General features: G+C 41.6%; 1 protein-coding gene across 3 annotated transcripts in view; it reads right to left on the bottom strand.

Moving 5' to 3' along the window:
- Positions 1-20900, bottom strand: part of waca (WW domain containing adaptor with coiled-coil a) — a 66227-nt gene that overhangs the window by 2815 nt on the left and 42512 nt on the right. For 2 of the 3 annotated variants that reach the window (XM_083655645.1, XM_083655647.1), the window contains exons 8-10: positions 6377-6499; positions 3095-3246; positions 2865-2992 (exon numbers count right to left, since the gene is read on the bottom strand). In XM_083655645.1, coding sequence (XP_083511771.1) covers positions 2865-2992; positions 3095-3246; positions 6377-6499 — 403 coding nt within the window. The remainder of the gene's footprint in view (positions 1-2864; positions 2993-3094; positions 3247-6376; positions 6500-20900) is intronic. The other variant, XM_083655646.1, reaches the window with a different exon arrangement.

The raw sequence follows: 20900 nt of genomic DNA, 5'->3' as shown, positions 1-20900 counted from the left end.
AAACGACTCTTAATGATCAAATAATTGTTTATGGGGCATTTTTTCTTCAGAAGCCACTAAGAGCTGTATACGGGTGTATTTTCTTCATCTACATCTACATCCATGGGTGGGAGACGTCGTGGAATACATCATGGCACACATGCACACTTCGCCTTGGGCCGCATGGTCAGGAAGTAAAACCAGGAAGAAAAACCCCCCATGATGGCTTCATGCGCCAGTGAGCAGCCTCCGTCCGAATGCATGGGTGGGCGTGGCTCGTCCCCTATCCAGTTCTTTTAACCCATTGATACCGGATGCAGCATTTGCGTGTATATCCCTTTAACACCGACGGCAACGGGCGTGTCCTTTTACCTTTCATGCCGGCTGCGACACATACGCGTAGTACGTGTATATCGTTGTTTCAAGACATGTGACCGATGAAATGCATCATGATTTGCTGAAATAGACGTGGCGGAGGTGAAATGCATTGTGGGTTTTGTAGTTTTTTATTTTTATTTTTGCCTCGACAGTTTTCCAAAGCTCGAACTACACAGCAAATCAAGGAAGCGCCGGTCCAGCAAGACTTCCCATACAACTTTAGTTGTATTAGAGGATGAAATTAATGCTGCTGACCTAATTTCAGATTTATTTATCTCATGTTCCAATCTGCAATAGCCTCAAGGTTTTACTGCACGTTCTTCTGCTGCACGGTGGCAATTCTGCATGGCCGCGTTTCAGACAGTAAGTTAATGCTAACGCTAAGTGATGAACTGAACGGAGTATATGACTTACTTTGAGGACGAAGACATCAATGAATAAGAAGATTCCACACCCAGATTATGATGTGACTGTTGACACACTAGCCAAGGCTCATTGAGTGAGTGACTTTTGGCGAATTTGCCGTATTTCAAGACGACTGCAAAACGGAGGTCGCTAACGTTACTTTTGCTGCAATAATTGTCAAGGGTTCAACAAAACCTATTTCCTCAGCTTCTATAGTAGCTATCAACATGAAATAAAAAGCATTTGAGAGCTTAAACCCGTGGCTTTTTATTTGGAAGGGTTACATTTGCCGTAATCTTTAGTAACATTTCTTAAAATGCGTTTTTTTATTTTTAGGGGTTAAAGATAAAAAAATAAAAGAATAACATTAGGGCAAATATAATACGAAAAGCCAAAGGGTTAAGCTCTGAAATGCGTTTTATTTTATGTTTCTATGTGCTACAGAGCCTGAGATATAAAGGTTTTAGTGAACGCAGACCGCTCTGGCAACTTGTCCCAAAACGTCAGGTTTACAGGGGGTGTTTACAAATGTGCAGTAGGTTTAGAGTGCCACTCTAGAGAACGCGCGCAGGTATCAATGGGTTAATACATCCATGGTCTCACCACTATGTGTCGGAGAGCACTCTGTCTCATGCTTTCTGGTCCTGCCCCTGACTGACTAGATTCTGGGCCAGGGTATTTGATTGGTATTCTAAGTCCTACAAAATAACGCTTCAGCCGGAAGCAGAACTCGCCATCTTCGGCTGCTCGGAGTCCTCTTTGGACTTCCCTGCGGCTGTGCAGCAGTCTCTGACACAGGGGACAATCATTGCTAAGAAACTGATACTGCAGGAGTGGAAGTCCCCCTCCCCACCCTCTTTCCAGCTGTGGCTGGCGGACATGACCTCTGTTATATGGATGGAGAGACTCGGGTTCCTGAGGACCAACTCACTCGGGAGATTTCAAGTTGTTTAGGACCCGTTTCTGGCCTACCTCGGCGAGGTTAGGGGTGATGAGTGACCTTTCGAAAGATCCTGCATACCTAAAAAAGCATAATATGTCTGGTAGCCTCCTGTTTTGTTTTGTCTTGATTTGTCTTGTTTTTGTTGTTACAGTCTAATTTACATTATTTTTATGGCTATTTTCTTTTTTTCTTTCCCTTTTTGTCTCACACTGTCTATATTAACACAAAACTGTAAATACAATCTAGAAAAAAAAGAGGACTACATGTCTTCATCTTGGAAAGCTATGTTTAAAGACAAATATTCATTAGCATGTGTGCACTGTGCACTGACTTACAATGTACACATCATAATGACCATCACTGACAAAATGGACCTACATCCCCCCTTTGGAAACTGTATTTAACAAATATAATAAACAGATAAATAGAAATGACTGAACAAAAAATTTAGGGGATACAACTGAATGATTATTCCACCATTCACCAGCAGATGGCGCCACAACATTACACTGCACAGTCAGGGATTAGCTTCTTGGTTGTGGCAGTAAAGACTCCTTCCTCATTCATAGGCAGATGGCAATAGACTGTCCAAGTTTAGGCTGGAAGACATTTCCACCCTATTTCTTAAACTACTTGGTATAGCTTAATTGACAGAAAAGCAAACGTATGCACACAGGGCAGTTGCAATTTCTGTCACTTCTACAACTTGAGGGTTAGCAAGAGGTGCACCTTGCTAATGCAAACCCATGGGGAAGTAGAACTAAAATACATTCATATAGCAAGTTAACAGCTTCACAAAATTGAAAGCATGCATACACACATATCCACCAAGCCCTCTGTAGTTACAAATTGCTGTTGAAACACTTGCAGGTACCAATACGAAATTCTAACTTTTTATTTTATTTTTATTGTTACTACCAGTTAGTTTGAATAAGGTTCTGGACAAGGCATGTTCTTCACTACTTAAAAACAGAGGATGGGAAAAGCTCCCCACCCTGCATGGATTGGCCGGAGTGAAATAATTCAGTTCTTGGAGAGCAACAGATGGAGTTTACAAGTTAAAAACAAAAACATGCTGGCTGTAAAAACATTTAGCATTTGGTTACAGAACTGCATGTAGTCAACAATAAATATATTCCAATGGCGTTAGCAAACGTACCCTTGGCGATGGAGGGTGCGTGGGGAGGCGGTGGTGGCATCGTGACCGTGCTGCTTATCGCTGGAGAGGGGTTGCTGCTGGGGGATGGGCTGGGGAAGAGACGCCTGCTTCACCACTGGCGCGCTCACCTACAGAACACACAAAGCTCATCAGAACAGAAGACACCGCCTCTGGCAGTGATAGAAAGATTGATTTGTTACCATTACAATGTCAGGTGATTGTAATCTTACTTTTGGATGGGAGATGACGGGGGGCGTGCTGAGGAGGGGTTTCAGAGGACCAGCGTTGGTCTGTGGGGTGCTGATCCTGGGTGAAACGTAGGATCGGGGCGATGAGGCGTCCGATGTTAACGACATTGGCGACTGATTTGACTGCTGAGCTGCTAGAGGTACACATGCGCACACACAAAACAAAAACAAGATGATATAGTCTACAATCAAGCAGGCTACATGTTTAGCAGCCTGTTGCACCAGTTTTGAGCAAAATCTCTCTTAAGTTCGGGTGCAAAGTCCACACTAAACGATACGTTGAAACTAGTTAGTTTGGTACTAAAGCTGTGTCAATGTTTGGTTGCACCACGGAGACGTAAGGTGCACTGGCACGAAGTCCAAACTAACCAAGATATTGTCCCAGAAAATGTTGGTATTAACATGCATCTTGGGTGATCCGATCACAAGTGGCCAGCTCTAAGTATGTGTACGTCTGTTCACACCTGGCATTAGAATGCGTCTCCCTGAATGCTTCTGGCTGCTTTGGCTTTTTGTTTGGCAATTAATACCATTGAATTATTATAGAAACGTTACAGCTGCAATTATTACTGACTTATTGGATGGGTATCAGGCTTGCCACAGTGCAGACATTTTCCTGTTGGTTCCTGTCTCTACCACAGAGAGTACATTTATTTAGCTGGGCTCATCATGTTAGACCATGTAAAAAAATCTATTTTGTTAACTGCAATAATTTAAAATTTCACCATTTAAAGGGGAAATTATAATAGTTTGTAAACCAGCACAATACATCTTATCCACCTTATTTTTGAATGCCCCGCTGTACAAATAATTATGGGTACAAGGTCCGGTTTAACGTGACTTATTGTTGCAGCTTGCCATTTCTGAAAACGGTATTCTACTTGATTTGAAAAGATGGCCGCTATACTCCCTTGTGCCCTGGCTGAATTGAACATAACTTGGCCAATAAGTATGTAACATACCAAATAAAACAAACGGTAATGTCTTTATTTGATGTAGAATGCAGAGGACATGTAACCGTTTCTTTAAACTCGCGTTCCAGGAATATTGTATTTACTGCACTGCTCTAAAATAACGTTAGTGGCGCGCGACTCAGAGAGCCTGTTTGTCCTGGAAGCCACTCGTTTTGCGCCAGAACATAATCAATTTGGGGGTGGAACGCGCCAGGATTGGCCAACGCCAACGCCAGTGGCCAGAACGGTCAAATCAAATCATCGACCCGCCTCCCAGTATTTTCAGTGTATCAGAGTTAGATAGACAACGTGACAAATATAGCGACGTTATGGTTATAAACAACAAACTAACGCTGGTGATCCGTATGGAAACAGTGTTACTCGAAATGGTTAAAAGTTATATCAATTTGGTCATTCAGTGGCGTTTTACTGCCATGTAACATAGCTAGCTAGCCGCTAACATTAGCCACAGTAGGCGATTACACATGATGCACTGCGCTCTCAAAGGGATATTTATCGATGAGATTTTTGCCAAGCTGGACCTGATTAGTGATTTGCTCCGTTCGTTCGCTCAGACGGGTGTCAAGCTGTCAGCAACAAGGCTGGGAGGATCACACCGGAAGAAAAACGCATAGGCATCATGGCCACTAGAAATAAGGTGGATAGCCTACACTGCTTTTGCAATAATATTTAACTTCAATAATATTTAACTTTCTTTTGAAATAAGGTTTCATTTAAGTAAATCTATTGAAATAAAAACAGAATTAAAAAACAGCATGTTTTCATGTTTTATTCTATAGTGTATTACAAAGAACTAGTCAGAACTAATCAATGTTAGGAGAGAGTTGCATAATGATGTCATTAACTGAGCCAGGATTCCCTTGTTATGCAGAGGAGGTCAGTAGAGTAGGTGGTCCTTAATGCCTCCTAGGTCATATTGCTGTTCAGACACACACGGGAATCCAGCCACATGTGGCCCAGGCCACCTCCGGGCTTGAGGCAATCAGATCTCAATGTGCATTGGGTGCGTTCAGACCTGTACTTTACTGAGATCAGAGCGCCAAAGATCAGAACTGGGCCGTTCAAATGCCAGGTGTGAACGGGGTCATAGACTAGCACCGTGCTTCCTCCGACACATGCGCAGTTGCCAGCCACTTCTTTTCACCTGACAGCGGGGAGCTTCATCAGCAGGACGATGCACATGGGAGTATCATGCTATTCCCACCAGTTCCCTTCCGCCCCGAACAGGCGCCCCGACCGACCAGAGGCGCTAGTGCAGCGACCAGGACACACACCCTTAATCCAGCTTCCCACCCGCAGACACAGCCAACTGTGCCTGTATAGACGCTCGACCAAGCCAGAAGTAACACGGGGCGCGAACCTACGACCCCCGTGTTGAGAGGCAGGGAATCTACTGCGACACTACCCGGACGCCCGCAGAAAACGTTTTCACTTTGTGGCCAATCAAAAGCACTATTCTTGATGTGGCATTTATTACCGCGTTGTCAAATTAAACCAAATTAAAACAGTCAGGCTGACAATCTGGGACATGGTTGTTTGCCTACCGCAGAATCGAGTTTTCATATTTCATTAACACTAACCAAATGATAACATTATTGCTATTCGTTATAGACTCTTACATCTGTGGTGAGCACTCTTCATCATCATTGCATTGTAATCATGTTATGATCCTCTCAAAATAAAGTACTTGTGTTGTCAATCACTGTTTATTGTTGTTTTTAATGTAACGTTATTTTTGTAGTCTACAACCGCTCATGCATGCTCAATAAGTGTGTGCAAAAACAATCCATCTCTCCATCACTTTGCTATGCAGTAGCGGAGGTTAAATGGCTACGGCTAAAATAGCTAGCCTTAATCACCAAGCATCCTCATCCTCCAAGTTATCCCACCTTTCAAAACGATGCACCATGCATATACCTACGAAGGGCTATTATGCCTACGTTGGAACCATTTCAGTTGGTGCAACCGTTAAAATGTTTGTAATGCGTAAACTTGGACTTAGTGAGACTTTACACTCAAACTAGGCTGTGTTTGTGGTGCAACACAGTGCAGACGTGCAAATGATGCTGGGACAAAAAAGAACAAACTCAGCAGCTTATAAAGACGTGCCCCCCAAGAGAGAGAGAAAACAAAACATAACAATATACTAGTAGCCAAAGTATGGAAATGTACTGCAAATCCAGAAGACGAGTTAGTAGTTGCTCCTTTCAATGGGCAAAGTAGGCATACAGCCTACACTGCACCAGCACAACAGTGAGTGGCGAGATAGTTTTGCATGGGCTTCACTTACCTTGGTTGGAGAGTTGAGCAGCTTGAGAGAGGAGAGTAGTGATATTGAAAGCCGATGGTCCAGCGATGAGGATCTTGTGGAGCATCGACTGTAATGAAGCTTGTGTGACAGCAGCGGTGAGAACTATGGAGAGAGACACAAACTGTTAGTCCTTGCACTGTTGAGATGGAGTAGTTCTGGTGCAACAACACTGGTTTCTGCATTGCACTGAAGTGTAGTTGCCAGCCAAATTGTGTGATGTGGCTCATAGACAGGTATTCAGTGAGGGTGTAGGAATTGCACTAATGCTGCTTGAACTGGCTATGGTGAGAACAAACTCTGCACATCAGGGATACAACTGAGCTTTCCATGGTTTGATTGTAGTGTGAGAGGGGGCGGGGAAGCTCACTGCAGATTCAAGGCACTTTTTGGTGGAAACAGGGCGGGTGGGATATTGTCTCACTGTTTCCACTAAGCTGGAGCAGTGCTGTAGCATTGGAGGTTCTCTATTCTAAACATTTAGCTGGCAAGTGAAACTTCTTAGTCTGTGGCTGACACCAGAAAGACATAGGTTTCCTGTACTTACTAGGCTATATCAATGGCAATTAAAGTTCCTTATTTCATCCATAATAAGCCTCCCAACGACTCTAATATTTATTTTTAGTTCAAATTCGCTAAGTGGGCTCTGTCTGTGGTGGTGGTGTCAGTCACGATTTGTGACGGAAGTGATGCATGATGGCGCCTAGGTGGGTGGGCAGTATCTGTCTGTCTGTCATGATTTTGGGAGCCCGCAGAGTGGGCGATTTCCATAACTGCAACCATGGCGCATCATCTCCAGAGTCTCCACGTGCAAGATTACTAGTATTATAAAATCTTCTGGTAAAATCTGTTCAGGTAGCATAGCAACAAAAATAAAAATAAAATCAAAGGCGCTCAATTAAAAAGCCAATAGCATAATCCAAGTGATTAAATATCCAGAGCTTTATTCAAGTTAATTTCAAGGCTATTTTTTCACAAGGTACAATACTGGCCTAGTTCATTTATACACATTTCTTTCTTCAATATTTTATTTTCAGATTTATTTTTTAACAATACACAAACAAAACAAACAAGCTCAGTCACAAGAAACAAATATATAAATTCCGGACTATAAGCCGCGGCTTTTTTCCCGTTTTTTGGCCCCTGCGGCTTATATAACGGTGCGTCTTATCTATGGATTTTTTCAGAAAAAAAAAAAAAAATACAAATAAAATCTCTCTTTTTTAGCACTCTTTCTAACTATAAATCCACTTCTGTTTTAATTTCCTCTCTTGCCCTCTTTTCACCACACCGCGGACACTGTGTGCACTGTAAAAATAAACAACGGTGGTGTTGTGTTATGTTGTTTTGTTGAAATGTTACGGTAATACGGTAAATGGGAGCTTCCTCAAACAGCCATCTCTTTCCCGACAATCCCCTCTGTGCGTGACCACTTACATATGGTAATTACGGTAAGCAAACGGCCACTCGACCAACAACTCCCTCCCCCGACTACCAGGAGAAAATCACAAACTTCGGCGAATTCACACAAAGGAAGATCAAGGAATATTCACAACAAGACGAGCAGTAGAAGCAACACTCTCACTTACCATGGGGAAGGTACGCAGAAATTCACACGACGCAGCTTTCAAGTTGAAAGCAGTCAATCTCGCATTAAAAGAGGGAAACAGAGCAGCCGCGCGTAACCTGGGCATCGATGAGTCAATGGTGAGACGTTGGAAGAAGCAGCAGGAGGAACTGTCTCAGTGCAAGAAGACCAAAAAGTCCTTCAGAGGTCATAAAAGCAGATGGCCCGAACTTGAAGATTCCCTTGAAGACTGGGTGTTGACCCAAAGAGCAGACGGCCGAGGCGTTTCCACGGTGCAGATCCGACTGAAGGCCAAAACAGTCGCCACCGAGATGAAAATTGAACATTTCAGAGGTGGGCCATCTTGGTGCTTCCGATTCATGAGACGAAAGGGACTGTCCGTCCGGGGGAGAACTACTGAACAACTCCCTCCCGACTACCAGGAGAAAATCACAAACTTCGGCGAATTCACACAAAGGAAGATCACGGAATATTATAGGAGTGTGAAAACATCCACAATCACCAACGGGTTCCAAAACGCTGGACTGCTGCGGGATGAAGAGGATGACGCCGCCACAGCTGGCGCTGAGGGCCGTCAGAGGCTTCAGAGGCTGTTCGATGCCGACAGTGATGAAGAGGAGTTCGTTGGTTTTGAGTGACAATGAAGGAGAGAGGAGAGTGGTTGACGAAGCCACCCTGAACCTGTTCGTTTCCGACACTGAAGATGAGGACTTTGGTGGTTTCAGTACGCAGGAAGAAGAGGAAGACGAGGATTAGTGACTTGACTTCTCTGGTTACAGGTTTGCTGCACATATAGCCTATTGTTGTGTGATTTTGTCTGGGGATTAGTGACCTGACTTTTGTTTTGTTTTGTTGAAATGTTAATAAATGGGAGCTTCCCCAAACAGCCATCTCTTTCCCGACATTCCTCTCTGTGCACGAACCCTTTCATATGGTAATTAAACATCAAAACACCCGCAGCTTATAGACCGGTGCGGCTTATAGAAGAAAAAAATAGTCAATTTTGGTCCCGCGGCTTATAGACCGGTGCGTCTTATAGTCCGGAATTTACGGTACACATACATATTATCGATGCTCAATATTGCAACATGGTGCCACCAGCTCCATAAGGTGCTTATGTGCTTGTAAGGGATATTGTGCATGGGAACCCATGCAAGGGGCCTATGAGAAGACCAGCCATGCAAGTCACCCGTCACCCCCAACCTCATCAAGGTAGGCTAGAAACAGGTCCCAAATTGAGAATTTATGAAGTGAGTTGGTCCTCAGGAACCTAAGTTTCTCCATCCGTATGACAGAGGTACAAGTCTAATTTACAAGTATTGCAGTTGTACCAAATCAATTGCAAAATCTTGTAATACAATGTTAGAACTCTTAAATATTTTTGATGCTTTTGTCTTTTGCGTGTTAGAAGGGGCAGATATCTGTATTTATCTGAATCATCAGATCATCTGAATTTATCAGACCTCATGGTTTGACCGCTGTTCTATCTAAATCATCATGAATATGTAACAAATAAAAATAACGGAGTTACAAAGATTAAGCATACAAAACAAACCCTAGCGAAAAACAATCTACCTGACTTTTAGACATCCTGAAAAAGCAACACGTTTTGAATTCATTCATGATACAATGTATTCAAGACATGTATATTATTGACACACTCCAGCATCAATAGGATAAATTGTTAGTCTCAGCCTTATCAATTAGATTCTGAATCTAGAAACAGATTTATTATTATTATTATTTTTAAGTTGGACATGGCAGTTTTTTTTTTTGTTTTTGTTTCACACACATAAAAATAAAAACACAATAAGTAAACAATCAAACTAGAACGACCGCAACGCGGACTTATAACTCCGCCATTAGTTAATTTTTGAGTCCAAATCGCCATTTGAGGCAAATTGGAAGAAATTCCCTCAAGGCATTTCTGAGATATTGCGTTAACAAGCTTGAAAATGGCATTGGAGAGGTCACAGTGACCTTGACCTTTGATAACCAAAATGGAATCAGTTCATCCTTGCGTCCAAGTCTATGTTTGAGCCAAATCAGAAGAAATTCTATCAAGCCATTCTTGAGATATTGCGTTAACCAACTTGGGAATGGCGTTCGTGAGGTCACAGTGACCTTGAAGTTTGACCACCAAAATCTAATGAGTTCATCCTTGAGTCCAAGTCAATGTTTGAGACAAGTTTGATTAAATTCCGTCAAGGCATTTCTGAGATATTGCGTTAACAAGCTTGAAAATGGCATTCGAGAGGTCACAGTGACCTTGACCTTTGACCACCAAAATCTAATCAGTTCATCCTTGAGTCCAAGCCGATGTTTGAGACAAGTTTGATTAAATTCCGTCAAGGCATTCCTGAGATATCGCGTTAACAAGCTTGAAAATGGCGTTCGAGAGGTCACAGTGACCTTGACCTTTGACCATCAAAATCTAATCAGATCATCCTTGAGTCTAAGTCGACGTTTGAGGCAAATTTGATGAAATTCTGTCAAGGCGTTCCTCAGATATCGCGTTAAGGAACATCGTACGGACGGACATACGTACGGATGGACAACCCGGATCCATAATGCCTCCGGCCTGGGTATCGCCGGCGGTGGCATAAAAAGTAGATGTGAGGGTTTGATAAAAGCCAATAGAGGCTTATATGAAACCACACCCGAAAGACATATGTAAAAGCTAAAAAACAAACACGAAAATCACCAGGCACATTTCAAACATCAAAAGGTAAATATAAACTGCACCACATACTAGGGATGGGCATTTCTAGCAAAAACACTATTCGAAATTCGCTGGCCAAAGTCGACTTTTAATCGAAATTCGAAAATAAATAAATAAATGTTAAAAAAAATATATATATACCGTATATATATATATATATATATATATTTTATTTTTGTGAATGAAATGTTGTATTGTCTCCCCTGATTCTAAGCATAGTCGAATCGCATGGTTTGAGCAAGTAAGACAATTTTTATAAGCATTTTAAGCAAGGTTTATGGAAAAATGAATGGCGGATGAAATCCCATGAAGAGGGAGAGGTTGCTTATAAAAATTGTTTTACTTGCTCAAACCAAGCGATTCGACTATACTTAGAATCAGGGGAGACAATGCAACATTTCACTCACAAATTTTTTTTTTTTTTTTTTTTTTTTTCCAATAAACGAATTTCGACTTTCAATAATAAAAGTCGACCTTGATAATAACAACGATTATTCGAAAATTCGAAATTCGATGCCCATCCCTACCACATACGTGCAGAACCATGGTTAAAAAGAGTTAGGGTTGATGTCTCACAAATCCCCAATATCAGCTTCTGTAAATGGGGAACTTATTTTCAGTTGTGATCAGACAAATTTAAAGCCAATAATAATGGTTAAGTATCTCAGCAACATGCAGTGTTTTCCACACTTTTCAAAACACTGAATTCCTACCAGCTCCAGGGCAGCTGCTCTGTAGCTGAGCCTGACCTCCCTGTGGAGGAGGCAAGTGTGAAGAGAATTTCCTGACGAGGATCCAAAAAGTATTACACTTGTTATAATTTTATTATAAGACACTGGGTCAAGTTTGCTGGGTCAAACCACAAGCTTTTACCCAACAAAGTCCCCAGGCACTGGTATGCTAAGCAAAGTCAAAGAGTGAACTCTAGTGTCTGCCATTTGACCGTGCTTCCATTGCAGTAACAAATTGACTCCCTTGTTGAGCATTCCTGCCAAGATGAGCATGAACATACTACCGTACATAGTTTCATATCAAAAATGGAGGACAAGAAGGCAGCAGTATAGCTCAAAAATGATCCCTGTCTTTTTTTCCCGCAAGCACCACAGATGAGAAAGTGAGAAAAGTGAGTTTATTAGCCAGTCAGTGAATGCAGTAACCTTCTGCACTTGCAAATCTCATGTGCTGGAGCTTGATTGTGACATCTCATGTGAGCATTACAGGAAGCTTTATAAAGGTGATCATGCAGATTTTTAGTCCAGTCAGCCACAGAGGCTGGTAAATCTCAAAGCTTGCCACTAGGGCCCAGGGTGTAACGATATCATGTTTTCATTTTACGATAACCTTTCTAATTCTATATAAGCCTAACCATTCTACGATTTAAAGAGAAAAATAAAATTATTTCAGTGTTGAAATGCAGATGAAGCGCATTTATTTTTTGTATTGCACCTGTGCTAGTATTTTAGGCTCATCACATTTTCAGCTTTCATAAAAAGTCATTCAACAGCCAAAAGCAAATAACTATGTTCATCTTGAAATATGAAAGCCCTTGCAGTTGCAGAAAGTTTGACTCTAAAGGTATGCTCTTCGATTAAAAAGTGTTTTAGACAAAATATTATCTGGTGTCATCCAAAATTCAATTCACCAGCAAACAGGGATACAAACTCATGACTGGTGAAAAAAGAGATGTGCGGGAGGACACTGCACCATCGCAACAGTTATTTCTCTATTTCTCTATAAAACTCGTCCATTGACAACGACGACGAAAGCAATCGACACATTTCTGTGCTGAATGAGTGAATATTCAATACACAGCAGCATTATTAATCTGTAAAGGAGAATTGTGGAACACTCCAGGGGTCGCCTGTTAGAAAAACAATATGGTAGATCAGTGCGCACGGTTTTATTACAATTTAAGCTCAGTGGGCACGGTGTTATTACAATTTACTCCTAAACCGTGCCCATGGATTAGTAAAGCATGTGCACAGATTTGTAATATATACTGGTAACATCAAAGATAGACTTTTAGGCCTATATACAGTGAGCCAGAGCCATTACACACAGCATGGCTACATACTGTGAACTCTAATAGCTATTAGGCACCTGAGCATATGTGTGAATCATAACCACATAGGTTTAATTTATGATCCAGATCCAATGTGTGTTTTGGTGACCCGTTTACTCCCTATGCTGTTGCCGTCAAATACATCGCAGCTTTTTAACCTGGTAAAAAGGACTGGATTGGTTATAATCCTGGGCTCAGAGCAGGTAGAAAATGCAGTTAAGGCTAATTTTGAAATATTTTCTTTGTTTTATATAAAAACCCATCTGTAAATAATGTTTATTCTAGTCTAGTTTCCAAATCCAGGCCTAAACACGAATATTAGACATACCAAAGACAAACATCTGAATATAGGCTAATGTAAATCATAATGTAATCATATAGGCTAATGTAAATGTAAGGTTAACTTATGCCTGATTACGCTTCAACTGCAAACACTTCTTTGGCCACAACTTATTCAGTTAATACAACAGAGGCTAAAGTCTCACAATAAGATTCAAGATTCAAGATTTTTATTGTCACTCCATAGTACAAGTATCACGTGTGAAATTCTTGTGCTGTGGACTCGGTTTACAACATAGTACAAAAAATAACAGGGCATATGGGTGCAGGAAAACAACAAGAGACACAAGCCTTTGCTATTACAGCGGACATAAAGTGCTTAACATTCATCATCATAAGGTGCAAACGTTTAGCATTTGCACCTTAGCGTTCCTGATTGGCCAGTTATGATGTCAACTACGAGGCGGGTCGCGGATTGGCTTGTCCGCTTTGCAGTTTCTGCAGAAAGCCCTCCCAGAGTTTAGGCCAGATGGTCTGGTAGAACTAAATTAAATGTGAGTTCACGTGACCGGCTGGTTTACCAGCCTAGGTTTTTAGGGGCATTCTGAGATTTCTGGGGCAATTTTTACCCCTGGACCATGGTTTTTAGGGGCATTGAGATTTCTGGGGCAATTTTTGCCCATGCCCCTGGCTAGATTCCTACACTGTTTCCTAGTCTACAAAAAACAAAAATAAAAGACCAGAATTAATTAAATGGTTTCTTGCTCTTTGTCTCACACATACATACATGTGTACAGCTGCTAGTACACAAAACAACAACTCATGCTTGCATAGATGAGGAATTTGTGTAGGGTTGTCCCGATACCACTTTTTTGCTGACCAAGTACGAGTACTGACATCTGGGTACTTGCCGATACCGAATACCGATACCGAATATTTAATTAGGGGTCGACAATGTGTTTTTGTTACGCCTTATGGTTAATTAAAAGAAAACTTTTCAAGAGAATGGGTTTTAGTCATTTTCTTTCGTTTATGTTATTATCTGCAGAAGTACCTAGTTTTACAAGACCACACAAGTTTTGCATAATGGGTATCACCTATACTTGTTAGTCTCTTCTCTTGATGCCTTATGAAACAAAAGTTTCCCATTAAATAAGGAAATAAGGTTTCCCATTAAATAAAGAAGTATGCTATGAATCAACCATTTAAACCACATAGCTGTGCATCTCCTTTGTATTTGTTCTGCTGGCCTATTTTCATTCAAACATTAAAATAGAGGTTCCTCATGTTTTTATGTTCATTATGTTTGGTCTCGTAGTTAGATTACTACTTTAATGTTTAAAAAACAAACTTTATCATGCTTTTATTTTGAAGGCAAAACCAATAAACCGGAAGTGAAATTGTGACAATTGTTGCTAAATTCGCGGACATTAATGTTAGTTCCACTTTTAAAATGTTAAACTTTAAGGCAGTATGGATTACAGGACACGTAGCACGTATTACAACGATCTGGTAAGCCTTTGCTTGTTCCACAGCACTGTGTTGTCTAGAAGAGCTCAACTAATGTTAACCTGTAAGTTGAACAGAACATTTTCTAGCTTGTTGAAGGCTACGTGGCTAACTGCAGAGCTAATGCAGGCAGACAGTGAATGGGCAAGCGATGCTGTGCAGGCTGTAGCCCTATCAGCTGATTACTGACCTGATAGCTTTTTATTTCTCCTCACAAAGCGCTCCAGGTAGAGATGCAAACAAACAGGCTGTTATAGTGAAGCTTCTCTGCATGCATTAACAGCTGTGTGAGCCTGACGCTGGCTTGCTACTTTGAGGTTAATGTCACGTTGCATGCTCTAGGTGTAAAGTGGTATCGGGCGCGCGGCCGTGTCAGTATGGGACGAGTACAGCAAAATAGGCCAGTATCGGGACATTTCTAAATTTGTGTATATTATGAAGTAGGTGTAAGCACCAAAGTAAAATATCAAGGTGAAAACACATTTATACACCAATGAAGGTGTGCTGGCCACATATTAGTCAGTAGTGGCAAAATGTCCCGTTCAAATTTCTTACATTTCTTTTATGGTACATCAAATATGATGGATTTTAAAGATGGTCAAATTAAAGCCCACAGCTACATGTAAATCTTTTATACTGATGCCTCTATATTACCTACATCAGCATTCAGCAAATGAGACCATCAGCGAGAGAACATTGGCTATTTCTATATAGTTATTCTAAATGACTGGGTGTCCAGAGGGGCCGCTAAAATCAACACAAAATGAAAGTTCCACATAGCTGCTTTTATTTAAACATAGCTATAGTGTAAAAATACTTCCAAGTGATGGTGAGAAAAAATCTCTTCATCATGTCAGTCACTGTGAATTCCTTTTCATGGAGTGTGGGGCAACACAATTATCCAGTGACAATCCTGAACGTGTCTGGTGGCTCAAACAGTTTCAGACCCCGGCCTGCTACACTCAAACTAAGTCACCAATAAAACCACTTCTCTCTCAATTAGCCTCTGAGAACTGTTATGATTTAGTAGTTTCTGTTCAAGTTGACATGTGTGCTGAGTAAGGGAAATCTCTGGGAAATACCAGCAACAGCAGAGGAACACTGACCCAATTCTTTACACCGCCAAGCCAGAAATGATGCTTCAGCTGTCAGCACTCAGCTAGGTGAGCTGTCAAACCCAGGAATATAGACGGAAACGTTTTGATGGCAATCAGACTTCAGCAAATAACGCACCAATGAGAACCTACCAGAAAATGACCTCTACAATCAAACCTCAGCCCTGAACGGTGTGCTGTAAAAGTGAGATATGATCTACACAAAAACAAGCAATGTGTGAGATAAACAAAAAATATATATAAGTCTGAAACACTGCCTGATGACACAGTACCCGTCATAAGTCTGAAACACTGCCTGATGACACAGTACTAGGGATGTTCATCAATTATCGAAAATCGATAATCGATCGTTAAGGATTGGAATCGATCCTGTGGCATTTGGATCGATTTTTTAATTATTATTATTTATTTTTTTTTGGACTAGGTTTGGGTGGAATTCGTTCCTCCTCGCCCCACTCCATTGCACAGCCGACTAACGTGAGGTGGAGCTTCATATGGTCTCTAGTTTTCTGGCTGGGCACAGGCCTTTGTGCCAACAAAACTGTTTTAAACATGGGAAATTCACACCGGCATGCGCCGGGGGCAGCAGTGTTGGAGAGGAGACACATTGAAATAAAGAGTTCATTGAGGAGAACACGTTGTCTTTCGTATTTTCTGCCATAGGCATTCATTTTGTAAAAAAAAAAAAAAAAAATGAAAATATTGAAAATTTTCTAAGTATTAATAAAATCGATGATCGATAATTGATCGTTAATATTCACCGATTATCGATTTTGGAAAATTTTCAAAATGAACATCCCTACACAGTACCCATCATAAGTCTGAAACACTGCCTGATGACACAGTACCCGTCATAAGTCTGAAACACTGCCTGATGACACAGTACCCATCATAAGTCTGAAAAACTGCCTGATGACACAGTACCCATCATAAGTCTGAAACACTGCCTGATGACACAGTACCCATCATAAGTCTGAAACACTGACTGATGACACAGTACCCATCATAAGTCTGAAAAACTGCCTGATGACACAGTACCCATCATAAGTCTGAAACACTGCCTGATGACACAGTACCCATCATAAGTCTGAAACACTGACTGATGACACAGTACCCATCATAAGTCTGAAAAACTGCCTGATGACACAGTACCCATCATAAGTCTGAAACACTGCCTGATGACACAGTACCCGTCATAAGTCTGAAACACTGCCTGATGACACAGTACCCGTCATAAGTCTGAAACACTGCCTGATGACACAGTACCCGTCATAAGTCTGAAACACTGCCTGATGACACAGTACCCGTTAAGCTGCAAAGCCATTTTCACACTTTCAATCTCTCTGAGACAGAGCCAATAACTTCTCATTGTCCTCCTACCCACCCAGGCTGCAGAGATAGTACCACTCCCAGGGACGGATCATAAAGCAGACCATTAAGACAGACAGGATGACTGAGGTGTCCCCTACAGTGCCAGACGGGTTTTCCTCTTGGTCTGTCACTTGGTGCAGTGTTGTCATTACGTTTGACAGTAGCCAGCTGTATGAGAAGACTAGTCAACTAGGGGGGAGTCCAATTTAGTATTTACTAACACACTCTGAACGGTGTTATATATATATACAAAATGTGAAGCTTAGTTATAAAGCCATGGTCTTGCATGGATATGAACATTTTGGTCAATATCAATAATAAACTGAAAATAGTCAATTGAAGAAACTAATTTCCATTAAATGATTTAAACGAGAAGCAAAACTCAAGATGAGGACAAACCTAGAAGAACAGGGATGAAATGAAATTAGGAAATTGTTGAGATGATTATGACAATATCGTTTTTCCCAAATTGGAGTCCTTGAATAGGACCCAAGCAAATGAGATTATTCCATCAGCACAATGACAAATTGTATGAGAATGGCTAATGGGATCATACATTTTCACTTTAAATTTTGAATAATTTAGATTTATATCTCACTCTATGAAATGAGGAATCTCCATATTATTAGCTACACAATATTTCTCTTCTGACTGCCCAAGTAAAAAAAAAAAAAATGCTCCATGTCTGCTCTGTCTGTGTCTGCTCCGTCCACAACAGCAGTCAGTTGCAGCAAAGAGGAGCGGAGTCAGATTTCACGTATCACGTGATGAGACAGAGCAACCAGAGTTGACCAACAATGACGGAGGATTTGGGGTCAAAGCAAAGGGGCCCATTTGGCAATATTTCAAACTTAAACCCAATGCTAATAGAGAACCTGATCATGTTAATGAGGCAATCTGTAAACTTTGTCTGATGAAGGTGGCAGCATCTGGAGGCAACACAGGCAAGCCCCTCAACAGTGAGGCTGCCAAAATGGGCCCCACATGGAAATCTCAACCTGAGGTGACCAGACATACAGTTATCTTAAGTGGTGTCTGGTGTGTTTGCGACAGTGAGAGGTGGAACACATGCACTGATGCTGTGACCAAATATATCTGCAAAGAAATGGTGTCTTAGTTTCAACACTGTTCAAAAGCAATCTTTCCGAGAGCTCTTAAAGGAGAATTCCTGTATTTTTCAACCTGGACCCTATTTCCCTAACTTTGTGTTGAGCTTTTTTTTTTTTTAATTGATGCAGTATTGACCAAAATCAAAGCTACTTTGCGCGCATGCCCGTCCTGGCAGCACATCCACATACATACTAGGGATGGGCATTTTAAGCAATTTAAATACTCGAGTACTCTCCTTATATTATGAACGAGTGCTCGAGCACTCGCGCGGGGGGGGGGGGTCTGTGTGATTACTATGGTAATGACTGAGCAGGGGTAATTTGCTGTATATGGGGCTGTTCACACATAACGTTTGCATTTTTGCATGGAAAAAGCGCTACCTGGAGCATTTTTTGTCAATATCACAGTCAGACTGTGATATTAGGTGACGCTAAGCGAACATCTAAAGCCTACCTCAGACAGTATCTCCGATGGTTAGATGGATGGCATTAGCGCTTTGGAGCAGACAAGTTGTGAAACAAGCGAATGCATTTCCAATAGCCTACATGTCCATTGTCCAGCAATGTCAGGTTATTGTCCAGTATCATCCATTTTACTTTATGATCACTGTAACTGTTACACTAACCTAAATCCACGGATTACAAGGTCCGGTGTTCTGCCAAAAAGTTAAAACTGACCAGTGTGATTAACGTTACAGCTGCAGCTGAATAGTGATCACCATGAAGCGATTGTCTCGCAAAAAGTGATTCTTTCTCCACATTTCTTGTGACTACCGTTATGGGAAACGACAGTGTAGTCAGTAAACTAGCGTTACAGCAAAGTTTTGAATGAGTTTTATCGTGCGTGCGCTATGAAGAAGCGTGCGTCTCATTCGGGAGCATATCTTCAGCCACCATTTTCGGGATTAGCTGGAAAACTTCAGATTAAAACTTTCAAAATAATGTTACTTAAACAAAAGTAAATAGCTTATTGATGCACGTTGGAGGAGAAAAGGTATTTCAACGAATGAAGCAGCAAGCCTTGTATCAAAATACTCGTTGTGATGTTATATGGCGTGAAACTGTGGCTGTAACGCATTACTCAAAATAAATAAGGTTACAATAAGCGTTTTATTTTGAAAGCAACAAAGCGGATGACGTACTTGTACATTCTGGCTGACTTGACGCCCGGCCGTGCAGTTGCTGCTGGTTGCTGCCAGATCCACATGACGATGCGTGCGTAGATCTTCTAGACCATTTTTAAAGGGGTGCGGAGTGGGGCGAGTACCCGAACAGCAGAAACGTTACTCGACTACTGACGTTATGAACGAGTGCTCGAGTACCCGAGTACTCGCACCCATCCCTAATACATACGTCCAATAAACAAGCTTGTTTTTGCAACGGACAGGCTCAGATTGTTATTGTAAAAGAGAGAGAGAACCTTGCAGCACCTTGATCCCCCTCTCTCTGCCACACTGGTAGAGATAGAAGCTCCCGTTGCTCCCCTCTGTCTCTCCATGCCTTCAGTTTGTATCCGTATAACGTTACTCCAGCTCAAATCAATACAGTCAGCCATCAAATTAAAATGCCTCGTCCATATTCTCAAAATCAGCTAAATATTCAGCCATAACTTACAAAATCTTTCAGATATCAATAAGCTATGCTTTCTGTGACTCCAAACCAAACATGGCTCATCCCAGCTTGCCACCACAGCTGACTTCCTGCAACAATGAAACTCTCGCGAGACTTCAACAAGAGTATCGTGAGACCTGGATCAAGCTGGAGGTAAATAAATAAATATCTATAATGTCATGGAATAATCTGAGCCAGTCAGTGGCAAAAACAAGCTTGTTTAGTGAACATAGAGGCAGGAAGGGCAAAGAGGCTGCCAGTGCCAACTAGGGATGTTAATGATTAACCGTTAGTCGGTTAACTGCCGTAAAGAATGTAGCCGATTAAAATTAATTAACTGTTTTGACCGACAACATTGTTACTTTGTATCATCACTTCATTCTTCAGAGCTCACAGTGTGTTAATTATACCAGTCCAGCAGAGGGCGTACCTCCCCCAGCTAGCGCAACAGAAGGAGTGGTCACGTGAGAAGGTTGTCACGCATGTCATGCATGATGTCATTTGAGGAAGTAGGAAGTGAATTGAGCAAACCCTCTTTGGGAAACCCCATGAAACAAACAGATGCTAAAATTAGCAGGAAGCTCGCACTAGCAACAGCATGGAAGCATTACACACTAAAAGTACATATGTAAATATTGCGACTAGGGATGGGCATTTTTTTTTACAAAATGCCTATGTGCGAAGCGCTATGAAGCGCTTTTCAATCCGCCTGGTAATGGTGCTCCGTGAGGGAAGCTCATACGCTGGCTCAATCACATTGATCAGGTGTTGAAAACCGTTGCCCTCAACAATATGTATGGGCAGCATATCCGTCTCGATGAGGTTGCAGACGGCCTGGGTGATCTTTTCTGCACGTCGGCCATCACATCTCCTCACCACTAATTATAACACCGAAGTGATGGTGGGCTGAGAGGACGAGGTGCCTTCCTCGTTAATCAGGCTCAGATGTACGCTGTTCAAGTGGTGAATCATTGGCGTCTTAGCCATGTTGTACTAACGGTACTAACTACATGTAAACGGCATCACAGTTCTTGCAATGAACAATGTCTTTTAACTGGAAATGGTCCCACACAAAACTTCGCTTCGCTCGCTTCATTTCCTCGTCTGGCTGAGTGCTGACTCAGCTGATAATGTGCTGTT

The sequence above is a fragment of the Poromitra crassiceps genome (assembly GCF_964638095.1).
Source record: "Poromitra crassiceps genome assembly, chromosome: 2".
NCBI classification, from domain to species: Eukaryota; Metazoa; Chordata; class Actinopteri; order Beryciformes; family Melamphaidae; genus Poromitra; species Poromitra crassiceps.
The sequence above is the reverse complement of the archived record's forward strand: the minus strand, read 5'-3'. Positions and strand labels throughout refer to the sequence as shown.